Source organism: Mustela lutreola, chromosome 17, assembly GCF_030435805.1.
Source record: "Mustela lutreola isolate mMusLut2 chromosome 17, mMusLut2.pri, whole genome shotgun sequence".
In the NCBI taxonomy this organism is placed as follows: domain Eukaryota; kingdom Metazoa; phylum Chordata; class Mammalia; order Carnivora; family Mustelidae; genus Mustela; species Mustela lutreola.
The window spans coordinates 23,099,669-23,113,851 of record NC_081306.1 but is presented as its reverse complement, the minus strand read 5'-3'; the positions used below and the strand labels follow the sequence as shown (position 1 = coordinate 23,113,851).

General features: G+C 64.9%; 2 protein-coding genes across 4 annotated transcripts; one reads left to right on the top strand and one right to left on the bottom strand.

Moving 5' to 3' along the window:
- Positions 1–616: 616 nt before the first annotated feature.
- Positions 617–5,391, top strand: LOC131819823 (mesothelin-like). 3 transcript variants are annotated; one of them, XM_059155199.1, is made up of 11 exons: positions 617–685; positions 2,447–2,534; positions 3,051–3,094; positions 3,211–3,310; positions 3,569–3,747; positions 3,831–3,986; positions 4,093–4,235; positions 4,312–4,439; positions 4,721–4,815; positions 5,031–5,217; positions 5,290–5,391. In XM_059155199.1, exons 1-11 carry the CDS (start codon positions 653–655, stop codon positions 5,376–5,378), a joined length of 1,242 nt encoding a protein of 413 aa, XP_059011182.1. In that variant the 5' UTR covers positions 617–652; the 3' UTR covers positions 5,379–5,391. The 3 variants fall into 3 exon arrangements, with proteins under 3 accessions (XP_059011182.1, XP_059011181.1, XP_059011183.1); XM_059155198.1 differs by having other exon boundaries at positions 638–712; XM_059155200.1 differs by lacking the exon at positions 617–685 and adding an exon at positions 2,255–2,373.
- Positions 5,392–5,763: 372 nt separating this feature from the next.
- On the bottom strand, positions 5,764–13,326 carry LOC131819910 (mesothelin-like protein). The gene is made up of 16 exons (XM_059155326.1): positions 13,104–13,326; positions 12,358–12,442; positions 12,032–12,152; positions 11,066–11,186; positions 10,169–10,254; positions 9,881–10,007; positions 9,607–9,797; positions 9,250–9,340; positions 8,899–9,044; positions 8,405–8,588; positions 8,178–8,333; positions 7,981–8,108; positions 7,298–7,428; positions 7,125–7,219; positions 6,620–6,875; positions 5,764–6,206 (listed from the first exon to the last, which is right to left on the bottom strand). Exons 2-16 carry the CDS (start codon positions 12,371–12,373, stop codon positions 5,953–5,955), a joined length of 2,103 nt encoding a protein of 700 aa, XP_059011309.1. The 5' UTR covers positions 12,374–12,442; positions 13,104–13,326; the 3' UTR covers positions 5,764–5,952.
- Between the last annotated feature and the right edge of the window lie 857 nt (positions 13,327–14,183).

The window sequence follows — 14,183 nt, the reverse complement described above, 5'->3', positions numbered from 1 at the left end:
TGAGGGGGTCGTGTCCATCAGCACTCCTGGCACCTCCAACCAAGAAGGTCTGCATGGGAGCAGGGATTAGCCAAGGTTCATCCAGGGACCTACATGGGAGGGACTGGGTCACGCCCCCAGAAGCGGCCCAGGGGGCAACTGTGCCCCGTGCCACCTTAGATGCCCCTCCCTTGGTCCTCATGGACCTTGGGGAGTGCCGAAGACAGCCCCCACCACCCCCTGCCAGCTCTGCTCCCACAGCAGTGCCCTCAGGTCACCTCTGCCCCAGCCCGGAACGCTTGGCCGTGCTTCGTGACCCTGGGCCGGCTGCAGAGCCTCTCTGTGCTTAGGGCTGACCACATGACCAGGAGGCCAGCACCCTAAGCCAGTCATCTGCTCCCTGCCCACTCTTGCCAGAGGGTCCTGAGCTTGGGAGCGTGGCCTGACTTCCGTCCCTTGAGGGCCAGACCTCAGGGGGTCGGGCTGGGCTGGGCGATTCTGCAGGGGGAGGCCTGCCAGCCTTAGGAGCTCAGGACTCCTGGCTGGGGAAGGAGCCGGCATGACTATCACAGACACAGCCACCTCCACTGCACGCTGCATGCAAGGTAGGCGCAGGCAGGCGGGGGCAGGGCCTGAACCCTTCCAGCACCAGCGCATCCCCCGGGTCTGAGTGATGCCAGCATGCCGCGGGCCCTCAGGAGACCAGGTGGGTGCCAGCCACGGAGGACTTGGGGTGAGAGATGGGACCATCCCTGATGCCTTCTCTATACTGCCCCTGCTGTGATCCACGAACCTGGCTTTTATTTTTTTTTTTACTTACTTATTTGACAGACTGAGAGACCAGAAGCTGGGGAGGGGGTTAGAGGCAGGGGGAGAGGCAAGCTGTCCCCCGAGCAGGGAGCCGATCGAGGGGACTCGATCCCAGAACCCTGAGATCACGACCCGGGTCGAAGGCAGAAGCCCAACCCACAGAGCCCTCCAGGCGCCCCTAAGCTGGCCTTTTTAAGAACCGACACAGGACAGAGAAGGACACCTCCCCGCAGCCGTGACCAATGAGACACAGCGTGGGTTAGTGGCTGTTTCCAGGTCACACGCAAGTGCGGGCTCTCCAGGCTGGTAGAAACAGACTTGAAACGGCAGGTCAGCTGCAGGCCACTTGGGAAGCTGGAGCTGCAGGACAGCTGACCTGCCTCTGTGGCGCCCGCTGGCCCTCCCGGGGGTGGGGAGGTGAAGGATGCAGATTCCATGGCCCACAGTGGCCTGCAGACGCTCCCAGGACGCCCCCACCCGTGGTGCTGGGGGTTCCCTGGTGACATGCGGCTGGGGAGAGGGCTGTGGGGGACCGCAGGGGGAGGCACAGTTCTTGCCTGGCCTCCTCCATCCAGGGGCTGGGTGCCTCACCCCGCTGACCCTTCTCTGGTCTGGGGGTCTGGCTTCCTCCCACCTCCTTGGGAGCCTGGTGGGGGAGGGGAGAGGGCTCCTCTGGGGCCACTCCCCTGGACATTCCCTGAGGGCTAGGCTCTCTGCCCAACTGAAAGGAGCTGCCTCCCCGCTTTCTGAGCTGGGTGGAGCTGATACAGGCTTGGGAGGAGGCATGCAGGGAGGGGATGTCTCCGCTCTACCCAGCCAGGGGCAGCCTCCCAGTCTGGGCCTCCCTGGTAGGGGGGAGTGCAGGGCTGCTGAGGTCTCCTGCAGGCCCCTGCTCTTCCCCGCCCTGCCCTGGGACCATACTCCCTGGAGAGCGGCCCCCTCTGACCACCTCCCCCCCCCCCCCCAGCAGCCAGCGAGGCCTCCTAAACTCCACTCCAGAAACGCATGGTGGGAGGGTCTTCCCGGAATGCCTTTCCACCCACTGCCCCGCTCAAGGGACTGACCCGTAGGAAGGGGCGTCCCACTCACGGAGGCCTCTGTTTTGGGAGTGACGTCAGAAGGGAAACCAGGAATGCAGGGGGCCCCACCAGCCTCGTCCACCTGGGCCATGGGAGGAGCAGGATGGGAAGGAGACAATGGCTGTGTCCCAGGGAGTGAGGAGGAGTCACTCAGCCCTGTGCCCAGCCCTGGTGTAAATGGGGAGACTGAGGCCAGCCTAAACCAGAAGTGGCCCTGCCTTCTTGCGCCAAACTCTCCCTCCTCGCCCTGCCCTGTGGGCAGAGGGGACAGACACCAGCCACCAGCGGCCCTCCTGGGCTCTCACAGCTGGGGGCCTGGCTGACTCAGTCTCAACACCCGGGCAGGAGGGGCCGGTTTCCCGGAGGCGGCAGGGCGGGCCAGGTAGATTGGTTGGTCTTGAGAGCAGGGCTGGAGGCCCTGTAGACGCCGCCCACAGGGGCCTGAGAAGGTTCCATCCGGGAATCTGACACCCTCTAGCCCCATAAGGCCCTGCACTGGCCCAGGGCAAGTGGGGGCAGGGCGTGGGGTGGGTGCCCCGTCCAAGAGGTAAGGATATCAGACTGGTTCTTCTCCACAGACTATGGCCATGCGAACCGCCCAGCCCGCCTGGGGGTCCTGGGGCACCTCCGCCGGCGGCAGCCTCCTGCTCCTGCTTCTCAGCCTCGGTGAGTAACACGGGTGGGCTGTGGTAAAGTGTTGGGGGCCAGAGAGCATCAGACAGCACCCAAGGGGCCTTAAGGCTCTGCCTGCCCCACGCCTCCTCCCTGGAGGCTGGCAGTGCCCACATGCCCACCCCACTCCCAGAAGGCTATTGTTCCAAATCTGGGCAGGTGCCCCGAGTCCCAGGTAGGCTGTCAGCCGTGTCTCTGCTCCCAGAGGTGGCTGCGTTCCTCCCTACGGCACAGCACTGGAAGCTGGGGGGGTGGGGTGGGAGGGTGAGGGGGGCTCAGGCCAAAGGGACAGTGTCCGTGACCTGGGTGTCTGATTGCCCTGAGCAGCAAGGTCTTAGGAGGAGGATGTGAAAAGGATGTAGGAGGCCTGAGCTCCCTGGGGTGGGGAAGGCTGTGACATCATGGGGTGCCGAGTCTGTGAGGGCCAGCTTTGCCTCCTTCCTACCCAGGGTGGGGCACACCCAGGAGTCCCCCATCACCCCGTCAAACTTTGTGCCCCCTCCCCTGCAGGGTGGGCGTTTCCTTCCAGGGCCCAGGCTGCAGACTTGAGACTGGTAAGGTCCCTCCATGAAAAGGGAGGGCGGTGTCTGGCCCCGGGGGGGGGGGGGGAGGGGTCCTCGAACCCTGCCTGAGCCAGCACGACTCAGCCGCAACCCTGCTCTGTCCTCAGGATGTCATGACCCCATGGCTGCAGGGTACCTCCCGGGTCTTGTCCTGGTGGCGACCTGAGCTATCTGTCGTCCTCTCGCGGGACCGGAGGGACACAGACAGTAAGCAGGACACCCTGCCCTGCTGGCTGTTGGGAGATGTGGGGCTGGGAGTAGTGTAGTGGGGTCACACTTGCCCACACATCTGGGGCCCTTCCTGGCTGCACGGCTTGCTTGGAGAGTGGACAGAATGACTCCATTTTGCTGATGTGTAAACTGAGGCCTGGAGGGGGTCCTGCGTTCCCCAGGGTCTCTGCGAGGTTTGGGAGGAGGAGGTTGACTAGAGAAGTTCAGCCCCTGATCCCTGGACTGCTCCTGCAGGCAAGGTCTGCCCGCCCTCGAGGAAGGCCCACGTGATAGATGAAAACCTTGTCTTCTACGAGGAGTGGGAGCTGGAGGCCTGTGTGGATGGGGCCCTGGTGGCCGCTCAGATGGACCGCGTGAACATGGTGCCCTTCACCTACCAGCAGCTGGACGTTTTTAAGCGCAAGCTGGACGAGGTAGCTCAGGCCTGCCCGCCGTGCTGCACTTTCTCGGGCAGTCAGGGCGCAGCCGTGGCCCTCACAGCCGCCGCCCTGGGTAGTTCTACCCACAGGGCTACCCCGAGTCCCTGACCCAGAACCTGAGCTACTTCTTCCTCGAGCTCAGCCCCGCGGACATCCGCAAGTGGAACGTGACATCGTTGGAAACCGTGAAATCTCTTCTTCAAGTCAGCAAAGGGCAGAAGAGGGACGCTCAGGTAGCTGACAGCTGCCCGGGAGGGAGCAGGTGGGGGGATGGGGTGCAGGCCCCTGGGGGACGTCTTTCTCCCAGCCCCGAGACTCCTCCGTGGCCTCCTTCCGCAGGTGGCTGCCCTGATCGCCCGCTATGTGGCGGGAGGGGGCAAGCTGGACCAGGCCACCCTGGACATGCTGGCCACCTTCAGGCCCGCATACCTGTGTTTCCTCAGTCTGGAGCAGCTGCGCTCCGTGCAGCACAGCGTCCTTTGGTGAGTCCCAGGGGCCTGCCGGGAGGGGTGGGCATTCGCTCCCGGCTCACCACCCGGTCCCACGCTGCCTCCCCAGGGCAGCCGGGCCCCAGGACCTGGATGCATGCCACCCTCTGCAGATGGCCGTCCTCTATCCCCGGGCCCGCACCGCCTTCCAGACTGTGAGTGGGCCTGAGTACTTGTCGAGGATCAAGCCCTTCCTGGGTGAGCCAGGGAGAGCCCCTGGGGGGCGAGAGGGCCCAAGCTGCCCACACAGGTACTGCCGGGGTCTTGCCTCACGAGGCTGCTGCTGTTGGTGTGACTGGTGATCAGCATGGCCCCTGCCCTCACACGCATGTGTCGGTTGAGGCCCTGTGAGTCCGAGCCCCCTCCAGCCTCTGCACCCACCCCAGGGAACCTGGGGCCTAGGAATTCCTTAGGGTTGGAGGATAAGACTGGGGGCTGTTGTGAGGTCTCACGCTTGGGGCCCCACTCCCGGCGAGCAGGTGGGGCCTCCACAGAGGACCTGAGGGCTCTCAGTAGTCAGAAGGTGAACATGGACGTGGCCACATTCCAGAAGCTGCAGACAGAAGCTGTGCTGGTACAGCGGGGGGGCCGGGGCCGGGGGCTGGAGGTGGGGCCAAGGTGGGGGTGGGGCACTGCTGCCAGAGCGCCGGGGCTCAACTCGAAGTCTGGAGGGGCCAGGTTGGGTGTTCAAGCCCGGGGAAGTACTGGGAGGTCTGGACACAGCAGAGGTTGGCAGCCTTCTGGGGAAGAGGCCGGGCGACTCTGATGGCCCTCTGGGGACTCTTGCAGCCGCTGACCATTGCCGAGGTGCAAAACCTTCTGGGTCCAAACCTGGTGGGCCTGAAGGCGGAGCAGGAGAGGAGCCCCGTGCGGGACTGGATAGTCCGGCAGCAGCAGGATGACCTGGACAGTCTGGGCTTGGGGCTGCACGGTGGCCTCCCCAATGGCTACCTGGTCATGGACCTCAGGCTCCGAGGTGGGCTGGGGTGCTCCGCTGGGTGGGGCTGGGGCAGAGCCATGCAGGGCGCCTGAGTCACTCTCTCTGCAGAGGCCCTCTCAGGGGGCGCCCGCCTTGTGGGACCCAGAACAGTGCTCACTGCGATCCCCACTCTGCTCCTGGCTCTGATCCCCAAGTGAGGCCACCGTCCTGGATGCCTGGTTCACCCTGCCTGGTCCACCCCAAGGGGACTGGAGTTCAATAAAAGGCCCCTGTCCTTCCCTGCAGAGCTGGCCTGTGTTGTTCTGAGGACCAGGAGGGGAGGCCCAGCCCCGGGATGTGGTAGCTGGGATCCCGGAGTTGGAGTTCCTCCTGTTTGCACTTGGGAATGGGGAGGGGAGTGGCCCTCAGGGCCCTCCTACCACTGTTTCCATTCCCAGGGCCTTCCTTCCAAGGCCAGGCCGACACTGAGGGTGGCTTCTGGGGACAGAGGCCAGGAGGTGCAGGTGGAAGTCCTATTCCCTGCTAGGAGGGTCTCTGCCCCTCCTGGGGCTCAGGGCAAAGGGATGCAGGCAGGATTGTCACCTTGTCTTTTATTCAAATCAGTCATCAAGGCCCCCTCCCCCGTACCAGTTCTTCATCCTGGGGGAGGCCAGAGGATTGGGGCAGCATCTCTGCCACCTGTATGGGGCTGGCCACAGCATGGGCCCAGGTCGTCATTCCAGCTCCATGTCCTGGAAGCTGGGTATGAGTGGGGACCAGCCCTGTTGGCCCCTAGGAAGTGGGACATGGCCAGGTCCTCTGGCCCTGGAGCCTGGGTGGGGGCCTGAGCAGGTGTCTAGCTCCACCTTCCAGCCCCAGTTTCTCTGCCTGTGGCGCTGGGCCAGCGCTGTCTTTGGAGGCCTTGGTGCAGGTGCCCTGGGAGCAGTCCTGGCTGGGCCCCGGGATGCCCCAGTACAGCAGCCACAGGAGGCCTGAGGGCAGGGCTGCAGCGAGTAGCCAGTATTGCAGGTGGGCTGGTGCGCTGCCTGTAGGTGGGACGTGGATGAGCACCATCAGGCCCAGCTGGGAGCCCCCCCGGCCTGGGCTGCCTTCCCTGTGTGCTTCCACGGGCAGGAAGGCCAGTGGGGACTGCTCCGAGGCTGCTGCTGCAGGCCCTGAAAGGCATCTCAAAGCTTGTCCCACCCCCACTTTCTGGTGCTCAGCAGGTGTTGGAAGAGGGGACTTGGTCCTTCAGTAACTCAGCAGCCAGTGAGGGCTGAAGCGAGGGTCACCCAGATGTCACCCAAGGAGGCAAAGGGAGGAGAGCTGGCCAACAGAGTAGGAGGTTGGGTGTGAGATGCGGAACTGGGGGCAGTCGGGGGTCTGCAGAGACCCTGGGCAGACGGGGCCAAGCAGAGACAGGGGAGCCCACGATGGGGAGGCCGGGTCTGGGGCATACCGGAAGTGGGGGCGTTGTTCCCCCGCTGGCCCGAGGTGGGGGCTAGATGGGACACCCAGGGAGTGGTGTCCGGGATTCCCGTGGTGGAGCGGGCCGGGCCGGTGGGGCCGGCAGTGTCTGTGTCCAGGCCCAGCTCTCCTAGGGCCGAGGTGTTGAGGCTGCGGAGCCAGGAGCTGATGGTGGGGTGGCTGCGGGCCTTCTGCAGGTCCCCCACATTCTGGCCCAGCAGGGTGGTCACATTGCCGACACTCAGGCTCTGCAGGGGGAGGGGGGGCTGTGGGGGCAGGGCCGGAGGGTCCCTCGGCAGCCGGCTTGGGGGCAGAACCCGGCAGGGCAGTACTTAACTGAGGAGCAAGCACAGGGGTGAGGCTTGGCAGAGCAACCTGGGGTTCACCACACACCTCTGACTTTGGGATACTTGGGGCCTGCAGATTGTGACAGCGGCCTCCCCTAGTTTGGCAGCCCCCCGCCCCCATGCCCCAGACAGGCCACCCCGGGGGCCCACCTGCAGCACTCGGGGGTTCAGGTTGGTGAAGGTGTCGATATCCATGGAGACGTTGGCCTGGGCCAGGTGCCGCAGCTCCTCCACGGGGGCCCCTCCTGGGGGCAGGCAGCGGTCAGAGGACGGGGCAGGGGGCCTCTGGGACAGGGGGGCCTGCACACAGGGGAGGGTCTCACCGAGGTAGGGGCGCATGAAGCGGTAGTAGCTAGCTGTGTTCCTGGTGCTGCCAAAGGCCTCGCGGGCTTTGGTGTAGAGTGCGTCCTTCCGGCTCTGCGGGCAGGAGGAGATATCCAGGGCCCCAGCCCGCCTGGGGGAGGGGGAGGCTGGTGGGCGGACTGGGCGCCCCTCGTGCTCCTGGCCTGTCCCCACCACAACTTTCCTCTTGCCCTCTGTACCACGCGGAACAGGGTACCCCCAAAACTCACACCTGCCCGAAACCTCAACACAGAGCCTCTCCTATTTGTAGATTTTGTGATGAAGTCGACATTGCAGTGAATTAGTGCGGCCCGAAGTCCAGAAACTGGAGCAGAGAAGGGACTCTGCACCCAGGCACCGAGGGGAAGGCTGTGTGGCCGTGGAGGCCGAGGCTGGGGCGTGCGTCCCCCGGCTCCGGGCAAGGCCGAGGAGTTCCGGCAGCACCCCACGCAGGATGCACCTCCCCTGCAGGTTTCAGAGGGAGCCGGCCCTAGGACCCCTCCATTTCAGGTTCCTGGTGTCTAGAGCGCGGGAGAATTTCTCTTGTTTTAAATCTCTCGGATTGTGGTACCTGGTTGTGCAGCGCTGGGAACCTACCACACCTCAGGCCGAGCCCCTCCCTCCTCGGCTGAGCCGACGATGGGCGCATCCCCGGCTGGCTCACCGGAACTCCACTGGCCTGATGGCCTGGATCTGCCGGGCACTCATCCAGCAGAGACGGGAGCCCCCGATGGCCATGAGCAGGGCGCTGGTGATGGTGCCATTGTGGTCCAGGTATTTCTGTAGGACAGCCTGCAGGCAGGGCCCAGGTCAGCGGGGCCAGGGGCGGCGCACCCCCACTGCCCCCTGTGCTGCCCTCACCTCGGTCTGGTTCTCCAGGGCCACGTCTGAGGCCAGCAGGGCCACAACCGTGTCCCTGGACGTGATGTTCCACTGGCTGATCTCTGAGCGGGAGTAGAGGTAGACCAGCGAAGTGATGAGTCGTAGCTGCTCCTCGGGGACACCGTGCGGGTATACCTGGGTGGGCGGGAGGGTCAGGCCGGGCTGGGCACCTGCCTGCCGCCCCCCGCAGCCGGTCTGTAGCGCACCCGAGCCAGCTTGGCCTTGACGACGCGCTGGCACTCTGCCGGGAGCGGGTGCTGTAAGAGCGGGTCCAGGTTGGCCTGGAGCACGTGGCTCCCCAGGCAGGACTCGAGCTGCATGCAGTCGTAGCGCACCAGGAAAAGGTCGTCGAGGAGTGTGGCCGCCGTGATGTCCCCACGGACGCAGGGTCTCCTTGCATCTGGGGGAGGGGTGTGGGTTTTGAGCTGACCTTTGCTGACTTTGGGCCCGGCCTCACTCCTAACCTCAGCCTGCCCTTGACTCCCTCCTGAGCTTGACCTCTAGCTGAGAACCTGGCTCAGACCAGAGAGTCAAGCCTGCCCTTGACCCTGACCTTGACCCACCCCAGGCTGGATGCAGACCCCCCCGGCCTGCCCAGGAGGTCCAGCAGCAGGTGGGACAGTCTTTTGAGTGCCCACCCCCCAGGGTTAGGAGTCCAGGGCAGGGGAGGGACAGCATTCCCTGGCCCTGGTGGCCACACTGACCTGTGCCCCGCTTGGGTCGAGAGGACACTGACATGGCCTTGGCCTTGAGAAAGCCTGTGACGAAGCGCCTGGCATTGCCCTGGCTGAGCTGCCCAGCTCGGTACGTGGCCACCATGCTGCTGAAGAAGGCCAGGCCCACGGCCTGGCCAGGCGGGCATAGAGACTCCATGCCCAGGGAGGGGCTGCCAGGCGCCGCCTGGTTCCTCGTCCCGTCCCACAGATGGAAACCCTGGGGCAGGGAGGGACTGGGGACACTGGACAGGCTGGCGGAAGGTCGGCTGGATGCCCCTGTCCTTGTGCACAGCCACCTGACACTCCTCCCCCACCCCCACTGCAGAGCGTCCTACCTCCTGCACCTGCACCCACAGGCTGGAGCTGATGTAGCTGGCCAGGGCTCCCAGGGCCTGCAGCCCCTCCAGGTTCCAGGAACCGGGAGGCCTGGTGTGTGGTAAGGGAGCACCGGGTTAGGGTCAGGAGCAGAGCCCAGACCCCTGGAGGCAGCCAGCCCCTCCCTGAGCACCCAGTTTTCAGGGCCTGCCTACTGGGGACACCTCCTACCCCAGGCATGGGGGCAGGGGAACAGAGGGGTCTAGAGGGTGGTGGGACCCTGAGGCTGTGCAAGGTCAGCAGGATGGTAGACATTAGGGGTCTCTAGGTCGTCTCGAGGAGGGGCGGCCTGGGTGGAGGCACCGGACCCAGCCTACCCCAGCACGGTCTTGCCACCGGCCAGCAGCGAGTTGAGGGCAGCTTGCTGGGGGGCTGTCAGCTGGTGGCAGCGCTGCAAGTTCTCCAGCACATGCGGGTCTGCGGTTTCAATGCGGGACGCGTGCATGTCACACACCAGGGCCCCAAGGAGCAGCAGGTCCAAGGCATTGAGCCGTCGGTGGGGTGCTCCCTGCCACACAGCGGGTCAGCATGAGCCGGCCCTGTGCCTGTCTGCCCTCCCCCGTCCCGTCCCAGCCTGCCCGTCGTGCCTACCAGACAGGCCAAGGCCGTGTGCTGTAGGGCGGACCTCTGGTCTGGCAGGTTGGCAAGCAGCTCCGTGTCCCCCTGGGCGGCGCGGCGGGTGAAGGCCCGGCAGGTGGCTTCCCTTACCTGTGTCAGGCTGTGGGCGGGTTGGGGGGCTGTTGGGACGGTGGGGGCCACCCAAGGGTTATCCTCCGGGGTGGCCCAGATGTCCCTGGGGAGCTGGGGACCCTGGGACTCCGAAGGAGGCACTCTTAGCCTGTTACACTGGAATGCTGGGGGCTGGGGGGCAGCACTCACTTGTAGAAGAGCAGCAGGTTGGGGGGGTGGAGCTCGAAGTTGTCCTGGAGGCCGTGCCGTGTGGCCAGGTTGGCCAGGCAGCTGAGCTGGGCAAGGCAGTGGCATGTCACAGGCTTGGCCAGACCAGGGCCCACAGCCCCCATCTTTCTGCCGTCTTATCCTCGCCCTTGGCGTGGGGCCCTCCCTGTCTGCCTGGGCTCTGTCCCTGGACGCCCTGTGGTCTGCCCTTCTCAGGAGGCATCAGGGCCAGCCTGAAAGCCCCCCACCCCCCACGGCTCTCCATGGCTCAGTAATTTACCCCAGTGCTACCTCTTGCTTAGATTTTTTGTCTCATTGGACTTACTTTGGGGTTTTCAGATGTATTGCTAATTTCATACTAATTTTAGAACGAGGCAAAATAGTAGCTTCCTTTTGTTTCTTTAAACTCAGGGGCAGGTCGAGGTGGGCTCAGACCACATGGGAGAGGCCAGGAGGCTGGAAGATCCCCACAGGGCTCCAGAGGACCTGTCCCAGTGTGGGCACCATGTGCCACTAAAGGCAGGAAGCAGCCAGCGCAGGCCTGCTGGACAAGTCCTCATCCGAGCCAAGAATAGAAGTCAGGGGGTCTGCAGGTAATGGGCTGAGAAGTCCTGGAAATGGTCCCAAGTGGGCAGCATCATAGAGTCACCCAAGGGAGGACAAAACCAACCTCTGATGGCCACACTTGTCAGGGTCTATCCAGCAGCTGTGTCTCAGGTGCCCGGGAGGCTGGCCGGGTCTTGCGCCCCATCCCAGTCCCGTGGGCCCCCGCTGACCCCGTGTCCTTTGCTGGGCACGCCCTTCCTCCCCACCTGTCTCCGGCAAGTGTGCCCTCTCCCTCAGCACCCTGGCCCGCTCCCACCAGCCCCAGCTATTTACCTGCCAGGCCCTGAGGGGGACCTGCTGGGACGCCATCCCCTGGATGAGAGTGGAAAGCTGGTCCCGGGACAGCTGGCTGGCCGGCTGGCACCAGAAGCCGTGCAGGAGGGAGGTATTGGCGCTGGGCAGAAAGGGGACAGGCGGTGAGGGGTGGCATCGAGGTCAGCACCGCCAGCTCTGAGGGAGTGAGACACGGGAAGCGTGGCCCGTGGCCCCTGGGCACGTGCAGGACCACAGCTTCATTCTGTGCTCGCCCAGCAGGCACCAGGCTCCCCGTTGTGAGCAGGGCTTGGATGTGGCCTTGGCCTGGACTCAGGGTCCTGGCAGTCTCTGAGCTCAGGCAGGCCCCACTGTCCCTGTGATGGCTGAGGGCATGGAGGAGATGGGGCCTGAGCACCAGCTGGGGCACCGCAGCGGGCCTGGCCTCTGGGTCAGTGCCGCTCTCGGTGTGCCTCTATCTAACAGAGTCTGTGTGTGGGGAGGGCGTCCTCTGGGATGTCAGCCTGGGCCTCTGACTCTGCCTCATCAGTATCCAGATCAATCCATCCCTCGATGCCTCATCAGTGATCTCTAACCCTCCAGGAAAGTGAAGCGTGGCTGAGCCCACATGCGAGGCCCCAGCATAGTGGTTGGGAATGATAGAGTCTCTGGGACCTGGGAGAGCCACCCAGTCTTGGGGCAGAGGAAGAAACTGGAGAGGACTCGGCACAAGAAGTAACCACCCACCGGGCCAGAGAGCAGCACAAGCTGTGAGGGGCTCGGGGACCCCGTCCAGCGCGATGCCTGGGGACCCACTCCTGGCCACTCCTGGCCCACGTGGGTAGGTCTGATGCAGGACTCTGGAAGCTCCCGGCCGTCTCGGGGCAAGGTTGGTGAGTGATGGGGGCCCTGCCTCAGCTGTGCCCAGGCCGTTGGGTGTGGACCCCCCCCAGAGGATCAGCTGCAGAAGCGTGACCTGGCACTCACCTGCCCCACAGGTCATCCCCGCTGGCCTCCAGCCCTCCCTGGGAGGAGCCCTGGGCCTGGGGACAAGAGCAGTGGGCTGTGAGCCACACGAGGAGGGCGAGGCCTGGGTTCACCTGACCACCTGGAACAAAATGGGCCGTGAGCAGCGTCCGGCCCCCCAGCACAGCTGGGCACCGCTGTGGGGGCATCCTTCAAGGGTCGGCCGGGGGCTCCCTGGGTCCTAGGAGAGGCCTAGGATCACAGATGGTCCTGATACCTCCGGGGAGCCTGGCTGTGGGACCCACCCCCCAAGGGTCTAAGATGCCCCTTGGTGAGGGCTGCTTCACCTGCTCGGAGACCCATGGCCGTGCGGTGTGCACTGCTTGTCCTGGCAGAAAGATGTGGGGTCACAGGCGGTGGGTACAGGACAAGCTGGAGAGGAGACAGGAGGTGAGGCCCACCCATCACCATCCCCTATCCTCTGTGGCACAGGGCACAGAGAGGGAGGTGCCGTCCAGGGTCATAGAGGAAGGGCTCCCTGCAGCCCTGTCTCTTGTCTTTGGGGAGGGGCACAAACCCCACAAACAATGCCTCTTCGGAACTAAAGGGAGTGGCAAGAGGAGGGGCTGGGCCAAACCCCGGGGCCTTTCTTATCACAGGTCGGGGCCCCTGGGACCCGTAGCTTCGGTGTCTCCAGTAAACAGATCTCTTGACAGCTACTGGGGGGTGGTGGTGGTCCCAGGAAGTCCCTGCAGGCAGCTGCTGGTGGAGGCCTGGGGGCTCTCCAACCTGCCCCCATTCCTGGGTGGCCTGGAAAGTCCTCTTCCCGTCTCAGGGCCTCAGACGCCCAGGCAGACCTGGCTTCCGGCCACAGCCCACACCACAGCCCCGCAGGCGGCCCAGCACAGTCTCCAGCTGGAGGCCTGAACTGTGAGGTGGTGTCCAGGTGCCTGAGGGGCTCTAGACTCTGCATGGCCCAGGATAGTTACTTTCCTCTGCAGGGGACAGAATGGAAGCCCCCCACCCAGGTTCACACCGAGATTGCCCCCTGGGTCCAGGTGGCAGTGGCCCCCCCCCGGCCCTCACTTCTCACCGGAGTGTGGAGACCATCTGCTGTGGAGGGAGGCTTCTCCTGTGCCCCGCAGTGGCTGTCCGATGGAGGGGGTGTGGGGGCCTAGGCCAGGTGCCAGGTGCTCCTGAAGACCCCAGTCCGCTGAGTATGTCAGCTGCCGCGGCCATGCAGGGTGGGGGCACCGGCCTTCCTGCTCCCCTCCATGGCTCACTGACACCCGGCCTGCCTGGCAGCCTGCTCCTGCAGCGACTCCTGCAGGGGAGGGTCCAGGTGTCAGGTGAGGCTGTCGTGCCCACCCCTGGGGGCCCCGAGCCCAGCAGACACCTGCTCTCCAGCCCTGGGGGAGCGGGAGGCTGAGCTCACGGTTGGCAGCCGCCCAGTGCACGCCCCTTCCCGCGGGGATGGGTCTGTGCCCCAAGGATCGGATGTGCCTTCGTATGCGTGTGTGTCTGCATCTGTCATGAGTGCTGGTGGTTTCGTGCACACACGTGTGCATCTGGGAGCACCTACTATGTGCATGCCTGATGCATGGTTTCCCTGCGGGATGCCAGTCACACGCGGCTCCAGCGTGGTACCTGGGTTCCGTGCCGCGCGTCCCGGTATCTGCCCTGTGAGCATGCGTGTCCCTACTCGTGTTTGCCAGGGGCTAAGAGGGGTGCAGACTCCAGGCAGGTGGCCTCAGTGGCAAAGAGCTGTGCTGCACATGCCCTGGGGCCCAGGATGGGGGCAGCTCCAGCAGCGGGGGTTGGGGAGCCCTCTGAGGTCTTGTGGGAGGTGCCCGTCTACGCCAGGCAGGGCCAGGGGCTGGACGGGGCCAGGGGCAGGGCACTGAGTCCTGACTCTCCTCATCTCCTGGGAGGCGCGCAACTGGAGGAACCGAGCCTTGAGCCCAGGGACCCTGGTTTAGCTGCCAGCACCCCAAGTAGGGCTGCACGTGGCCCACAGCCCAGCAGACATGCTGACCAACAGCTGAGGACGGCTCCCCAGCCCTGGATGCCCCCACGGAAGTCCAGCTGGGTGGTACCCCACGAGCACACCTAACCCCCAGAGCTTGCCTGTCACCAGTCAGCCCCACACTGCCACCTGCAGTGTCCGTCTGGC